The sequence below is a fragment of the Rhinolophus hipposideros genome (assembly GCF_964194185.1).
Source record: "Rhinolophus hipposideros genome assembly, chromosome: 5".
Taxonomy (NCBI): Eukaryota; Metazoa; Chordata; class Mammalia; order Chiroptera; family Rhinolophidae; genus Rhinolophus; species Rhinolophus hipposideros.
In genome coordinates, this window is record NC_138051.1 from 64,991,650 (window position 1) to 65,009,209 (window position 17,560).

General features: G+C 39.3%; 1 protein-coding gene across 3 annotated transcripts in view; it reads left to right on the top strand.

Annotated features, from left to right (window-relative positions):
• Positions 1-17,560, top strand: part of PELI2 (pellino E3 ubiquitin protein ligase family member 2) — a 159,998-nt gene that overhangs the window by 42,777 nt on the left and 99,661 nt on the right. For all 3 annotated transcript variants that reach the window (XM_081047404.1, XM_081047403.1, XM_081047405.1), the window contains exon 2: positions 7,782-7,911. In XM_081047404.1, the coding sequence (XP_080903530.1) occupies positions 7,782-7,911 (130 nt within the window). The remainder of the gene's footprint in view (positions 1-7,781; positions 7,912-17,560) is intronic.

Genomic DNA, 17,560 nt, shown 5'->3' on the forward strand with positions numbered 1-17,560 from the left:
AGCCACAACCTTCACCTTTGTTGGACAAGATGCCAGTATTTCAGTTGGATGAAATGCCTTCTGTGTCCATATTGAATTGGAATGTTTGAAAGAGGGTGAATCTCTTTCTAAAATTGAAGGTGTAACTTTGTGTTGCTATCTTTGTAGCGGAGGAAGCTGAGTCCCATCTTAGGTAAGTGTGTAGCACCATCAGCTAGGAGAAAGAGTTGGAGCTCAATTCCCATCTCTTCATCCCCACACCACTATTGTTATTTCCATACTAATGTGGTGACTTTTATTGAGCCCCTCCTCCGTTTTAAGGTACCATGTAGCCTGAAGGTGGGTGGGGGGGAGTTATACAAAGAAATAGGAAACCCAAAGAGCATCCAGTTTAAATGGTATAAGGTAAGTGGAAGGTTAACCTGTGATGTCACACAAGGCTGTTATAGAAGACCATTATTGCAATTTCACGACTTGAATCACATGTGTATGTAGGACCTAGCAAGACACCATGGCAGGGTCCTAATTCAGAACTTAACTGTTCTGATTTCTGTTTTTGCCATTGTGGTTTGTAACTCAGTTTCATTAGCATTTGTCAGTTTGTGTAGTTTTGTTACCTTGTCTGTCTTTTCCACCTGACTGAGTCATCAGGAGAAGATGTCCTTTTTGTGTCCTTAACCTCTTAGCGCCCCGCCCTGGGGCCTGACTCACCTGAGGCATTTCACTTGATGCATTCTAGAATGAAGATATAGATTTTCACATTCAGTAGATCTTAAATAGCTACCATGTTTCCCCGAAAATAAGACCTAGCCAGACCATTAGCTCTAATGCATCTTTTGGAGCAAAAATTAATATAAGACCTGATCTTATGTAAGACCTGGTCTTATTTTAATACAAGACACCGGGTATAATATAATATAATAATATAATATAATACCCGGTCTTACATTAAAATAAGACCAGATCTTATATTAATTTTTGCTCCAAAACACACATTAGAGCTGATGGTCCGGCTAGGTCTTATTTTCGGGGAAACACGGTACTTGGAACAAAGACCATTTCCAAACCAGAAATGGGACATTGAGAATTTTCATTTTAAGGCCAAGCCCAGGAAGAATTTCTGAATGAATTAATGTTTAAAAAAGCTGCAGCCGATTATCACTGGAGGAGAGTAGACTGTTACGGTGCCACCATCATTAGTTCTCTGGCTGGAAATGAAAGTCTATTTATTTATGAGACCCTACAATCTACACCATTCGTTAGGCGCAGAGAAATATTGTTGTGTCCCTGGGCTTTCTATATAAAGTTCATGCGGACAGGGCAAGTCCAGATGTGTGTGACAGGTTACAAAGTAAGGAGCTGGGACGAGAATGACAGAGCGGGAGTCAGGCCCTCCCTGGTTTCTGTGCATCTTCTTACACACGGTTGTGACAGTGCGTCCACTGCGGTGGTGGGTTAGTTGTGCTCCCTCAAGGCCGGAGCCCCGTTGCGGGGGTTTATCGGACGCTGTTGTGCCCTGCCTTCGAGCCTCTTGTCTGCAGTGGCACTGACCTATTCACCTGCAGCGCACAGTCTGCTTTAGTTACAGGAGTTGTCTGTGACTTACCTGTGCACGGGACAGAGATGTTGCCTTCGAGCGGGGGCGGAGCCTTCAGTCTGTAATGAGAAGCAGCCTGCCTCTGGCACCCACTTCGTAGCCCACATTCACGTTCCCAATTCCACATGAGTTCAGGCTCGTTAACATCCAACGTGCTGCTGCCAAAATGTGGCTGGGCGTCCCCAGCACTCCCACACTCGCTGTTGTTTCCTCTACAAAATTCTTTTTGTTTAATACATTTTTAGGTCCCAGGCATATTCTCAAGACTCTATCTTTGTGTTATATTCCAAGAAATACCTTGAATTTAACAATTGTCAATGTTGTCTACTGGACAGAGGAAGACATTTGGAGTCAGACAAAACTAGGTGTGGATTTGGGTCCTGTCTGCCCTGTCCTACCATGCTTCCCCAAAAATAAGACCTAGCCGGATCATCAGCTCTAATGTGTCTTTTGGAGTAAAAATTAATGTAAGATCTGGTCTTATTTTAATACAAGACCAGGTCTTCATAATATAATATAATGTGATATAATTAATATAATACCAAGTCTTATATTAATTTTTGCTCCAAAAGACGCATTAGAGCTGATGGTCCGGCTAGGACTTATTTTTGGGGAAACACGGTACTTATTGGCTGAAAAGCATGCCAGGCGAGCAAACGTTCTGACCTTCTTTTGTGGAAGGACAATGTTCTGCCTTTGTAAGCAGAATCTCATCTTTATGTCTGGGCTCTACTCCACTATACAGAGGATGATTCTTCCGGCCCTTCATGTATGTACTTGGTTTGGAGGGTTTCAGTGCCACCGTGTGCCCCATATACTGTGCCAGGTGCTGGAGACAGACTTCCCATCCCCTGGGGAGAAGAGAGGCCAGATGGGGACTTTGGAAGGGACGTGTCAAGGGGAAGACTTGATCGTGTTCGTGGCGAGGTGACTGTGCTTAACTTGAATTAGATCGGGGGTGAAGGAGAAACCGTGAAGCAGGGAGTAAGAAGGAGACTGTGCTGAAGGGGTGGGGCCTATTCCAGGCATCTATTGCTCCGTAACCAGCTACCCCAAACTTAGTGGTTTGAAACAACAACAGTTGTATTTACTGTATGGTTCTGTGGGTCAGGAATTTGGGTGGTGCTCAGAAGGGGATTTCTTCTGCCCCATATTGTGTCAACTGAAGTCACTTGGTCGAAGTCAGCTGATGGATGGACTGGTCTGGGTCCAAGATTGCTTCATTTGTTCAACTGCTACCTTAACAGGGTGGTTGGAAGACTGGGCTTCGCTGGGACTGCCGCCTAGAGCACCTACATGTGGCCTCCCCAGCATGGGTAGTCTCAGGTTTCTTACGTGGCAGCTCAAGGCTCCCAGGAGACCCAGGCAGACACTGCAAAGCTTTGTCAGACCTGGCTTTGGAAGTTTCACAATGTCATTTCCTCTCCATCCTGGTGGTAAGCACATCACTAAGGCCAGCCCAGGTTTAGGGAGAGCAACTTAGACTCGCCTCTCAGGGGGATAAGTAATGGGAATTTGTAGCCATCTTTGGTTTCCTACACTGTGTTCCTTGATAGGAAAGCCACTGTGAGACCAAGTGGAGACGGCCTCGTGGGGTGGTGGGGGCCTGACACATGACCATGTGTACTTTTAGATTTGGAGGCGACGATCAAATGATAGTGGATTGCAGATTCAGTAAGTGTTAGAAGTGGGATTGTTGGTGGTGTACTCTTCCACAATTCTTGGAGGCTGTGAGAAGATGGGAATGGGAGTGGAGATCAGAGCGGGACTGACGGTTAGAGGGGTTTGCTTATTTTTAACTTTGTATGTTCGCTTTGAAGATGGGTGAGCTGACCAGTGACCCGATCTTTTTCAAATCATATTTGTGCATTTTTGTTCTAATGGAGCACTGTTGAAATTCTCTTGTCTTTGGTGATACAACTTTCTCCTCATCCTGGTCCTTCCGCATGTGACAAAGAAGGGGCTATTTCTTCAAATGGTTATATGGCCCAGAATGTGTACCTTTTTCTTAAGTAATCTCGTGTAATCGCATGATTTTGACTGCCGTTTGGGTGGTGAAGGCACCCACGTCTGTAACTTCTGTTGCCTCCTGTGTGTCTTCCCCTGGATGTCCCTGAATTCCCATTCCTCGTCTTAGTAATGCCCTCACTCTAGCCGAGGCCAGAGGCCTGTGTGACATTCCCTTCCTCTGTCCTGGCTCTGTGTAGCCAAACAGGTCCCCAAGTACTATTGATATTTTTTTCCCTTTTAAAACTGTGGCTGCAGGTAAGTATCACCTGTGGACCTTTTAAAACGTGCACCCCTGGAGCCCCGTCCCAGAACTATGAATCAGAATCTCCTGAGACTTAGGCATGCCTGTTTTTATAAAGCTTCCCTGGTGATTCTGATGTTCACGTACAAAGCATTGGAAACAACTCTCTAAAAATTGTCTCTAATCCCCCAGCCCATTTCCACCATTGCTGCTTTGATTTAGCCTTTTAGAGTTTCCTGTAGCTCCCGCAACAAATGACCACCAACATGGTGGCTTAAAAGAACAGTCTATTCTCTCACTGTTCTGGAAGCTTCATGGCTGGAATGGAAGTGTCGGCAGGGCCATGCCGCCTCGGAGGGCCCTTGGGGAGGAGACTTCCTCACCTCTTTCTGCTTCTGATGGCTCCAGGCATTCTTTGCCGTGGGACTGCCAACTCTAGTCTCTGCCTCCATCTTCGCACAGGTCTCTCCTCCCTCTCCTTGTGGGTCTCATCTTTGCACTGTGTGTCTCTTATAAAGACATTTGTCATTGGATTTAGGGGCCACCAGTAATCCTGGATGATCTCCTTTCGAGATCCTTAATTTAACTCCCTCTGGAAAGACCCTTTTCCCCAATAAGGTCACATTCACAGGTTGTGGGACGTGGACATATCTTTTTGGGGCCACCTTTCCATCTGCTGTACTCCTGCCATGGTTATGATGGTTCTCCTGTCGGATCATCTTGACTCTAATCTCGACGACGTCTATCCTGGACTATGCTGCAGTTACTTTATACAGCAACTCTTTGAATAATGCCATTTTGTTCAACATCGTTTCCTTATAACACTGACGAGATACTATGGGAACTTAACTCTTGTTTATACCAATTAGGGTATAGTAAAATTAGTTTCATTATGCATTGTTTTGCTTAAAGTCGCAGAATGCATCAACAACATTACGTGAGGACTGACTCTGTATCCAGCCATACTAGTCCTTTGCTTAAGTCTGACCAGATTCCCCACTCCTCTTAGGGTAAGCCAAGCCCCTTATCATGGAGCACCAGGCTGTTGTAATCTGGCCCTTGCTTCCCTTGACCCTTGTTTCCCTCGGTTCTCCTCTTGAACTTCATGCTCTTGCAGAACTGAACTACCTGCAGTCCTCCTTGTCATTGCCCCGTCTTCCCCATTTAGCCTTGTGCAGATTTCAGGACAGTTCAAGCAGTGTCTCCGCCGTGAAGTCTTCCCTAGTGCCTCTTCCCATGTGCTTTAGCCAACAGTGCACAGAACGACCGGCACACTTACAGAAGTGTTTTGTTGCACTTGTGTTGGTGCCTTTCTCTCCTTTTAACAGAGAGCTCTGTGAAGACAGGGACGCTGGTATTCATCGTTGTAGCCCTACTACTTGGCATTGTAAATGTTGAAGGAATGGCCATGTAGCCTAACCCAATTAGAAACTTGTCTCATCGTAACACTGGTTTTTCTACTGTTACCTTAAGGGTAATATAAGACCCAGTATTATATTACATATCATATTAATTATATTATATTATAATAAAGACTGGGTCATAGATTATGTTATATAAGACCGGGTCTTATATTTTATTAAAATAAGACTGGGTCTTATAATTTTTGCTCTAAAAGATGCATTAGAGCCGATGGTCTGGCTAGCTCTTATTTTTGGGGAAACACAGTAAGTAGACAGTATAAGTAGTCTGGCACATTCTCTGCTTAACCTGCAATATCTGTGCATGGATGCTCAGGCAATTTGAATTAAAATGTTTCTGCATATGTTAAGATGGGCATTTCTGGTTTTTGTGTTCTTCCCTTTATATTAGATATGGCTTTGGGGTTGTAAGTGGCAGAAATCCACCTGAGTTAGCTTAAAGTAAAAGGCATTTCATGAACAAGGGTTGGATACAGTGGGACCTGTAGCAGCCCTTAAGGTGCCTTTCTCTGTCCATCTCTCTTTGCTGCTTGTCTCTGTTCATCTGCTTCATTCCTCACTTTCTGTGCTGCTTCATCCACATAACAGATTCTGACATCCCCACACCTCCTGCGATTACATTTTTAGATCTCTTGCCATTCAGAGACTGGCTGGCTATCTCTCCATCCCTCCCCCCTTTTTTTTCTTTCCCCGGGAGAAGAGTGTCATTGGCCCACTCAGGCCAGATGTCCACCTCTGCCTTAGGTGGTGGGGAGGGTGCTGGGCTGGCCATTTCATTCATGCGTGGTGCTGGGGCTTACTTTAGGGAGTCATGGGAGAGATTCTCGAGAAGGGAATATTGTGAGGAAATCCCTAAAAGTGTCTGCCATACTCTTACTAGGTTGGATCTTGTTGAGCAGCAGTGGGAAGTTGAGAGAAGATACATCAGAGAGCTGGGGAAACATGAGGGGCACAGGAAACCTCCCCAGATCTTGTACCAGTAGCCTCGGAGCCACAGCGGTGAAAATGTTCCTCTGAATTGTTTAGAGTCCTGGCTTTAATTAATTCACATGTTTCTCTTAATATAGAACGTAATCTTGATTTACTGGTGTGGAAATATATTAAAACAAAGTGGGTTTATAATGATTGTTTACTCACGGCTACGTTCATTATACTAATGATCACAAATATGTTTAAAAATAATGTACAGTATTCTGATCTTGCCTCAGAAAAAAAGGAGATGAATAGACTTGAAACAACTTATCTCTGTATTCTAGAAACATTTTTATGTAGCTGACATTCCTTTGTGATGGAAATGGTAACAGATTAAAAACACAGCAGGAGTAACTTCTGGTGACAATTTAAATCCGTTGTATTACTGTAGCTACCCAGTTGTAAAACAAACACACAAAACCCCTTGGTTTCAACTTTTACTCTTCTCACAGGCCTCATGTCCCCTCTTTGCCATACTGGCTACCACGCTCTCTTCTTCTGGGTGTGAGTGGACGAGTGGCAAAGGCAAGAGTGTCCGGACAGGGATGAGCCACCAAATAGGCCATCCCTCACTTAGGTGCTGTGAGGGAGCCCTGGGGCTGTCATATTTGTCCACGTAAATGTTTAATGATTCCCTGCCCTTCTTTCGGTTTTCTTCTTGAAAAGAATTGCCAAAGGAGAGGTGGGGAATAGTCATGTCAGTGTGACAGCGTGAGACGGTGATCAGAAAGCATAGGAGCTGCTTAATCCAGAATTAGAAAATAGAGTTGAAAACTAAAATGCTAACTGCAGTCTTGCATTTTTTTTAAACACTGTTGATAGCTTAAGGTATTAATACAGGAAATCTGCTTAAGGACATTATATGTTTTCCAGGTGACTTTTAAAATTGACCGTGGACTAAAACTCATCCTTTTTACCTTTGGGCCATTTTATGGGCAGCCTTCTTGTACAGTCTTATTGTATGTTTATATTTTATGGTGTAGAGTCAATTTTTGCAAGCTATGTTTTGTTAAGCCGACAGTGTAAGGCTTAAATAGAAATGGGAATCAGTATAGAGAATTCAGAACTTTTAAGAATGTACGTAACTAAATTGGGTCTTCCTACAAATAAAGATCCTACAGATGTTAATATGACTTGAGAGTGAGACATGAGATTTAATTAGTATGCTATTTTCTAACTAGTTCATTTAAAAATATTTCTTGAGTGTTTCTCTGGGGTCCATTAGAATGACACTTGCCGACTTGAGCTAGCAGTAATGTGGCCTCTGAAGAATTCTCATTTGCTTATTTATACTCTGTCTCTTTCTAAAAAGATTTTAAGAGTCTGACTTTATAGAATAGGAAACCTATAATTACATTGCACATCACTCTTAAATTAAGTTTCTGGAAGTGATTTGAGTTTCATTATAGTGGAAGCCTGTTTTGCAGCCCTTCCCTTTTGTGGGGTGTTTAGTGGGCAATTCTTTATGACCATTGCTGTCTTTTCCCTTATCCCGTCTACTTTGTCTTCTTAGAACTTTGAAAATCTGCAAATAAGTAAACTCTTTCATCTCTGTTTGTAGGTACAATGGTGCTTTACCTAATGGAGACAGAGGCCGGAGGAAAAGCAGATTTGCTCTCTATAAGCGGCCCAAGGCTAATGGAGTCAAACCCAGCACAGTCCACGTGATCTCCACGCCGCAGGCATCAAAGGTACGTGGCCCCTGCAGTGGGGAGGGCTGGGCAGACAGTGACCCGTGGCGATTCCTTGTTATTCTTTGTCCTTCCCGTCTGACGTCTCCGTAGGAAGTTTCTCCACCATTTGAGGCCAGGGAATTCTTGGCTGTGAAGGGTTGTCCTGTACAGCATTGTAGGGTAATGAACAGCATGCCTCGATGCACTAGATGCCACTAGCACATCAACCCACCGCGCCCCCAACTGCCATGGCCATTGTGGCAACCAAAACTGTCCCCTGGAGGGGGGGGTGAGCAAACCCCTTCTCGCCACCTCATTATAAACCAGTGTTTTAGGTTATAGTGAAACCAGCATGTATCAATTTGGAATAGTTGTGGTTGAAAGATAAATAATGTTCTTTATCCTGAAGTGGTTCTTTTCATTAAATCTTGGTATAAACCTCATTAAGATTTGTTATTTTCCTTCTGTTGAGCAGTGGGTGTTTTCACATAATCTACATGTACATGGAATTGAATTTGTGTATTTGTTAGAAAGATTGGAAGTAAACAGCTAAGTGCTGTAAGAAGTCGACTAGCCATATTTCCTCTTATAAATTTTGAGTGAATAAAATCTTTATTTTTATGATTATTTCATGTGTTCTCTGATATATAAATGGAGGGAAAATCTGTTTCCATTTTGGTTGACATATTCTACCTATGAGATTTATGGTAATGTTCCTTTTAATTAAATAAATTCTTTAATGCATAATATAGTTTCCTTTTCTATAAAACAGTTATATTTACATGAAGTATTTCATATGTGACACTAGATATACATGTTTATCATCCTGAGTTTGGACCATCTGGAATAAATAAGGGACTTATTTCTCATTTTTACTGAAAACCCATGTTCAAAGAGAAATGAGTGGCTTCGTGGAAGCACATGTGGTATTTATACTCAGTCTTAGAAACAAATCACCTTTGTTAATGTTTTTATTTAAAAATAAAGCTCCTGTTGCTTCTGAAGCAGTACATGGGGAAAGTTTGCTAGAATGTACCAGTACAGAGAACATTCTGATGGTTGCCAGATGGGGGGGGCATATAAAAGGGGAAGGGATTAAAAAGTACAAATTGGTTGTTACACAGTAGTCATGGGGATGTAGGGTATACCATGTTTCCCCCAAAATAAGACCGGGTCTTATATTATTTTTTGCTCCAAAAGATGCATTAGGGCTTGTATTCAGGGGATGTCATCCTGAAAAATCATGCTAGGGCTTATCTTCCGGTTAGGTCTTATTTTCAGGGAAACATGGTAGCATAAAGAATATAGTCAGTAATGTAATAACTATGTATGGTGTCAGATGGGTACTAGATTTATCAGGGTGATGGATGGGGTATTGGGGAGCAGGGTGAAAAAGGTGAAGAGATTAAGAAGTACAAACTGGTAGTTACAGAATAGTCGTGGGAATATAAAGTAAAGCACAGGGAATATGGTCAATAATATGGTAATAACTATGTATAATGCCAGGTGGGTACTAGACTAGTCAGGGGGATTACTTCTTAAAATGTATAAATGTCTGACCACTATGCTGTACACCTCAAATTAATATAAAATAGCATTGAATGTCAACTGTAATTGAAAGCTTTAAAAAGCAGGGAGAAGGTGAAAGAATAAGAGGTTCAAATTTCCAGGTCTATAAAACAAGTCATGGGGATGTAATATACAGCATAGGGAATATAATCAATAATATTGTGATAACGTGGTACGATGTCAGATGTTTGCTGGAATTATGGTGATCACTTCTTTAGGTATATACATGTTGAATAACTATGGTGTATACCTGAAGCTAATATAAAATTGTATGTTAGCTATATTTTAATAAAAATCTTTTTAGAAAAAGATTATCTTGTATTAATAAGGGAATGGTTAGACAAGAAAATATCAAACACCAAGGAAATAGGGAAGAAAAGATTAATATTTAGTGGCACAGTTTTGGGCTACAGAAGGGGGCTTTAGAGTAAAAGTTTTAGGGAGAGAAGGACACTTGTAGGGAAGACGAAGGAAATAAGCCTTACAAAGGTTCTGAGAAATGGAGAAAATGAAGAGCAACAGAATCTTGGAAGGTCAGAGAAATATGAGAAACATTTTATGGTCCAAAAGTATTTGGTGAAGCAGGGTACCAAGACAAACGTTTTTAAGCATGGGATAAATGCCAAAAATCTTCTGGTTTTATAGACGTAGTCCTTATAATTCTGTTTATTTGTTGACATTTATTTTTCCTTCCCCTGGTTCTGTACCTTTTTATTACATTTACCCTTTTTTAATCTCAGATTTTATATTAATATGATGGCTTCAGATATTTTTTAAAATTTTTCTAGAAATCTGGGATTACTCAGGCTTAATGTTATCATAGAATATGAAAATTAGCTACTATGGAAATATCAGTTGCTCTTTTTCATTACTTATCTCCATCTACTCCAGTTTTAGCTTTTTATGTTTTACCTTTATACCTACATTTCAACTGAAGTTTTTTAGATTATAAATCTGTTGGTAGTTGTCTTTCTAAATCTGTGTTTAAAAATATCACCCACAGTACTAGTAGTAGGGCAAACTGGGTTTTGGTCTTGACTCTCTCATCTTTCAAACTGGGAAAAATACATTCTCAAGGCCTCAGATTCCTCCTTTACAAACTGCATAAGTTGGCTTACAGGAGCCATACTGAATCAGATAAGATACTTTGGTTATAAGCAACACAAATGATCCTAACTTAAAAACCAAAAACAAACAAAACAACAACAACAACAAAAAACAAATGGAGAAATTATTAAAGGATAGAGTAGGAGCAGGTCTCAGAATTGGGGAAAAAATTAGGTAACTAGGTTTTGTGAGAGAGAACCAGAGTATCAATAGGAATTAACATGGATATTCTTTCAAGGGTGTTATAAAGTGACTTGGCTCCAACTACCTTCTATCTCTTCTAAAGGTTTTAAATTTTCAGGACAGAGAATCTGATAGGCCAACCCTGGGTCAGTCAGCCACGACCAAGGGAGATGAGTAGACCAGACATATTTGTTGTGAGCTGTTCAGTTACCCCATATGACATTTCCACCATGTATCTTATCCATCTTAGTACCTGGAGGTTGAGGGCTTCTACACAGTGTTCCAGCTTGCCTGAACCTCGCACCTGAGTCATAAATCCCTCGCTCCTGCTCCCTCTCAGGCTCCCATTCCTGATCAGCTTGCCCAGCCACTCCTGCTGTCACCTGCTCTGTTGGTCCCCTAGACAAAATCTCTTACATATTTAACTTTTTAAAAAAAATGCTACTCCCACTGCCTCACTTTAACTGAATCCTGGTTTTTATCAATGGACTCTTAATTCTTCTGTCTCTTCCCTTCCTGTTCATGCAACTAGAAATGATTTCATTCTGTTTCCACTTTAGTCTTCTCTTTTTAACCCTACGTTATTAACTTAAGCTTCCTCTTCCTCTACTTCTTCTCATCTCACTGACCTACAGTTTAGTCTTCTGCGTGTTTGAGTGACGCAGTACCCAGCCCAGTCTCTGCTTCTCCCCAACCCCTGCTACACCATAAACTAGCATCCATGGTTCAGAGTGCTTTAACTCTTTCAATTTCTGAGACTGTCACTTCCATTCCACTTTTCCCCCTGACACTTTTCCCCCCTGTAAAGTGGACCTTACAGCCCATTGTACTTGAAAGTGACCATAGTGTCCAGTTCATTCTACGGGGAGATACATGTATTTTCTTGTCTAATCTCATCAAGACATCTGGCCCTTTTGCCTGTTCTTATTTGTCACAGTCGTTAGCCCACTTGACTTTTCCATTTATGTTGTTGGCTTCACCCCAGCCAGATTGCCTTTCTCTGGGACCTTTCAGCACCCGCTCTTTGTGAGTCCCTGGCTCTGGGACCTTCCCAGGCCCTGCTGGATTGTGTTGCTCTCTTCCTTCTTGCTCACCCCATTTCCCATCAGGGTGCCAGGGTATGTGGTGCTACTTGGGAAAAGCTGTTTGGCCGCTATCACAGTAGTTTGTCTGCTCTGAAAGTTGTGATTCTGCAGTATTGATAATGAAAGGGTCATCTTGGATTGGCATTGTAAAAATAAGAGCTAGAAGGGTGGATGTGCTTACCATTGTTAGAATTAGAGCACTTGGCCTTTTAACTATGTTGTTTCTTCCCTTTGCCGTAATCATTTCCTCTGTTGCACACAGTCTGGGGGCAGAACAGGGAATATCCCTTTGCTGATGGTAGTGACAGCTGGGAAATGGGATTTCTTAGTCTTCCATGCATGCTGATGTGCAAGCTAAGTCAGATACGGATGGCAAGTATGTGCTACTGTTGTGGAATCGCTATTTGTGGAATCGCTATTTGTGTAATCTTTAGTTGTGTACATATTTGCTCTTGGAATAGTAATACTCAAAGATATTTCTCCTATTATATAAGGTGTTTTTTTTAAAAAAAAATCCTTAAGTCCTGTTTTACTTTTGGCAGTTCTGTTATACAGACATAGGGTATTTAGCAATTTGTTCATCTATTCATTTACTCTACAAATATTTATCTAGTACTTGCTTTGGCCAGGCATCATGTTAGGTATTGGATATACTACAGTCAACAAAACATGCCTGCATGGAGCTAATTGTCTAGCGAGAAGGCAAACAGTAAGTAACCATGTGCATACATATTTAACTGCACATTGTGAAAACATGCGGTGATAGAAAAGAATACGGTGCTATGAGAAAAGGGGATGCAGAGCAGAGATTGGGTAGACAAGGAAGGATCTCTGAGGAAGTAGCTTGTGAGTTAAAAGCTGAAGGGTAAGGGCGAGTTAGCCAGGTGAGCACACAGAGCTAGAGCCCTGTGGGTCTGATGGGAGAATTCGGATTGTTTTCTAAGGGGAAACATTGAAAGATGTTAATCAAAGGGAGTGGCATGATATGACTGAGAATTTAAGTTGATTTACGTTTGCTCGTTTACTTTTTTTTAATGATGTGGGACAACTATTTTGCTTTCACTTAATCAGTAACTAGCATGATGATTGTGTGTGTGTGTGGGGGGGTGATGGTGCCTGATGGGTGAATGTTTTGCCAGCAATATGGTTTAAATTTAGCAACATTACTGTGGAAAGCTCTTCATCATGATTTTTCCCTTCTTACATTGTGCCTTATGGAAATCTCCTTTTTTGGTTATTTTTACTTAAAAAAAGTAACTGAGTATCACTTGATTCCAGTTGGCATATTTCAGAATGGAAAATATCAGGGGTCTTAGAGTGACAGTTTACAGAAAAATGAGGGCTATTTAATGTGATTGCTATAACCAGGATTGTTGCACTGGAATGATAAGATATTGAAACTCTTCCTTATCAGTCGATAGATAATATAATAGTAACTGTGAGAAATGGCAAAGTGAATAACATAAATTTCAATGTAAACTCATTAGATCAAGCTAATTTTATAGGCTGTAGCGGGGTTTACTTTTGAAGCACTCACTGTCTGTCTATCCAGCCTGGATCTTGGTGGGAATGGGTGGCACATCTCCCATTTGGATAAGTTTTATCCTTTTAGATATCATAAACATGAATATTCTGAGTCTGAGAAGAGAAAAAAGAAGTATTGGTAATAAACTGCAGCTCAGAATATCCTTTGACACTCTACAGGAATACAATCATAAAAAATTTTCATTTCTAGAATGAAACACAACTTATTTCAACAACCAAAAAAATATAAATATGAACAACCTACTTTTATACCTTAAGGAATTAGAAAAAAACAAAGCCAAAAGTTAGTAGGAAGAAGGAAATAACAAAGATCAGAAATAAATAAAATAGAGACAAAAAAATAGAAAAGATCAATGAAACTAAGAGCTAACTTTTTGAAAAGATAAACAAAATAGACAAACCTTTAGCTCGACTCACCAGGAAAAAAAGAGAGGACTCAAATAAATAAAATTAGAAATGAAAGAGGAGACTTTATAACTGATACCACAGAAATACAAAGGATCGTAAGAGAGTACTATGAACAATTATACGTCAACAAAATACTCAACCTAGAAGAAATATATAAATTCCTGGTAACATACTAGCTACCAAGACTGAATAATGAAGAAATAGAAAATCTGAACAGACTAGTTACTAATAAGGAGATTATTTAAATTTAAATTTAAAATAATTTTCTGACTTAAAGTATTAAGGCTTTAAAGATAGTTTTTATGTGAATGTATCATGGCAGTTTCAAGTTATGGTCTGAGTGTTGCAAAACTTGTCTATTGAGATGAGAAAACAATTTTTGGAAAAAATAAATCAGGGCTGTGAAATTTAAGTCATTATTGACAAAGCTTCAACTATTTCACATAGAAGAGGTTTAATAATTTACTTATCGTGCAGTATTCAAGACTTTGAAGATAGGTAATGGTTTTTGTTGATTTCATGGAGTTGGAAGGAACAGCATCTGAAAGATATTAAACTTTATAACTCAAGAAAAATTGTTTCAATGAGAAGTATTTATCTGAAAATGTTAGGAATTTTGTACAGATGATGCAAGTATAGTTATAGGGAGGAAAACTTGTCTTGGTTGAAATTCTAGAAAAACTTTTGGATATTTTCATTAGTGCTGTCTTATTGTATTTAGTTATCTCTGCACGACACCATAGAAAGATAAAAACCAAATAAACTACTTAACATTTTTTCTTGGTATTTTAATATTTATCTTATATTGAATAAGTATCATCGAGTTAAATAACATATGTAAAAACTTGGAATTGAAATAATGAAGTATTTACCTTTGGATGGGCTGTGGTATTATTGATACAAACTCAGTTTGGAAATCAGATAAAGACTTGAATATTCACTGTAATAGAAATTGTGGAGTAGAATTTTGAATAATTAAAATGTTTAGGTATTTGGCTTTTTACATGCTATTCTAACCATTCTTATTTCTTAGATTATTAAAATGAGTAGATTTATTTGACAAATAGTAGGTGATGCAACATATAAAACCAAATACAGGAAACTGTGATAGAGAAAAGAGGATATTAGAGAAACAAACAGATAGGAAACAAAGGAAAATATTCCAAAAGAACAACTTTTAAATTATCCAACAAGTCACATGAAAATACACTTATTTGATGTCAAATCTCTGAAGACTATAATTAACTTTTAATAACATCCTTTTAATGTATTGATTCTTGGAATTTAGCCAGATGTTTTCAAAGCGTAATAGATTGAGAGTTAACAAAATGTTGTAAAATTAATATAGATAATTAAATATGACAGCCCAATAACTGATTTATATGATTTAGATGATAATAGAATTAGTGAATATGAAAATCTTGTATTCGTTAGGATGAGAAAAAAATTAATTTAATTGATATTAGTTCAGCAGAAGGTAATAGATTTAACATGAACAATATTATGTTATGGGAAAATCTTTACATCAAGAGTCAATGCACCCGTTGCCTTTCAATTAATTGGGGAAGCTTTTGGAAGAGTTTGGTTTGTTATATTAAATAAAGCTCAGACATTGCTTATCTTGTGACAGAAAAATCAAATAGAGGATTACACCAATAATTTCCAACAGTTCATAGATGACTTAGAAATTATTAGCATGATTTGATGAATGATTAGTTCTCTAACTTGTATTACTTCGGTACAGTTTTACACTATGTGTAGCTCATCTTATTTAGAGAATAAATGACAGTATTTAAAAATTTTTTTATTTGTATGCTTTATTATTATTTTGATTGTTAAATATTATCACTCCTGACATGAATAATTTTTATAAATATATCTGTGATTAGGTGACTATTGCTTTTTGTTTTATGTAGCATGAGTTTTGACATCAAGAATTGGTTATTAGTAACTACTACATTTCTGTAAAATTTGGCTAATCAGTACATTTACATTTTCATAAAGTATTTTGATAGTTTTGTCATTGCAAATAGTGTAAATTTAGTAATTTGGAACTGTTCTTTTCCCTTCCTATTTTTTTGGTTTAGTTTTTTTAACTTCTGTTGTTCACAAAGTAAACAAGAATAAACTTTGCTGTTTAAGTATGTTTTCTTTCCAATCCCCCAAATAAAATAAGATTTTTTACTGTTGTGCTCAAGTTAGGCAGCTTGACTTGCACTGATCGAAGACCTGAAGCAGCATAATTATTTTTCATTCAGATTTGTGTGAGAGTCTTTAAAGTAGGTTGTAAGATATTTTAGTGTATTTTAAAAATTAAAATTTGAAGTGTGTTCACAGTGCCTACTATGAATATCCTAGAAAATCGAAGAATTGATTCAGAATATCACATTTTTCTTAATTTCTGCAGTTAGTTTGACATTAACATTTTTGTTTTTCCTGACTCTTCTTCTAGCAAATATAGTTTCATTGTTGCAAGCACTAACAACAAATGGGTCTGTTTGTGGCTGCAGAGTAATCACAAGGCCATTGCCTTCTTCATTTCTGTTCATTGATGATTGAGCATAAATCCGTGCTTTACTATGTGGTGTGGGCAGAGGAATGATTCATCATTTTCTGGTAAAGGAGACATTTATGTCTTTTCTGTATTTATGATGTGGTTGGCAGAATAATGGCCCCCAAAGATGCCCACCCCTTTGTCTCTGGGATCTGTGTTTGTGTCACCTCACACCGCAGAAGGATCTTTGCAGATGGAATTAAAATGGGGAGATTATCTTGGGCTATGGCAGGGAGGGCCAGTGTAATCACAAGAGTCCTTAAAAGTGGAAAAGGGACTTCGAAGACTCACAGAGATGGGAGGGAAGAAGGGGCAGGAGGGTTTGAAGTGTGAGCAGGACTCAACCTGCGGGGCGATGAGCCATGGAATGTGGGCAGCCTCTCGCAGCTGAGAACAACTGACAGGCGCTCTGCAAGGCAATTGGGACCTCAGTCTGATAGGAAATGGAACTCAATTTTGCCAACAACCCTAGTGTCCCTGAAAACAGATTCTTCCCTAGAGCCTCTAAGGAACACAGCCCTTGGTTTTGGCCTTGTGAGGCTTGGGCAGGGCAAGCAGTAGCCGATGGACCAACAGATCTGTGAGATACTTTGTGTTGTTTGTAGCGGCCAAGTTTCTGATAATTTGTTACAGCAGCAGGAAGAAACTTATATATACTATTTTATGGGAAATTAAGTACAAAGTACCTTGTATCACTGAGCAGCTCTTAAACATGTGTTGGGGGAAAGGAAAGGATGGGGAAGCCATGAAGGAATTGGGGGGCAGGGAAGGTGGTTTATGTTTATTTTTTAAGTTCTTTTCGATCGAGAGTATTGGAGCAGGAAAACTTGACTCTGGCACTCAATAACTTAATTATTAGTATCAGTGTAATTTTCTGCATTACTGATAAATAATAATTAGTACTATTGACTTAATGCATTAGTTAGAAAAATCGTCTTTAAATTGTGTTGTCCTTAAAATACAATTATATTAAAGAGTTGCTTTTACTTTGTCAGTATGGGAGAATCCTTGTATTTATATTTATAATTAGGCCTTTACTCAAACTTTGAATTATGACTCTGATTCAGGCGCTAACACCCATCTTATCTTTTTGTGGAGGAAGAGAATCTTTTGCTGTAACTTTCCTTGGTAAATACATGGAACATGAAAGTTGGAAGGAAGCTTATTCAGACTGACTCCTCATTTGTAAAAGGAGGGACTTAAAAGAAGTTCAGAG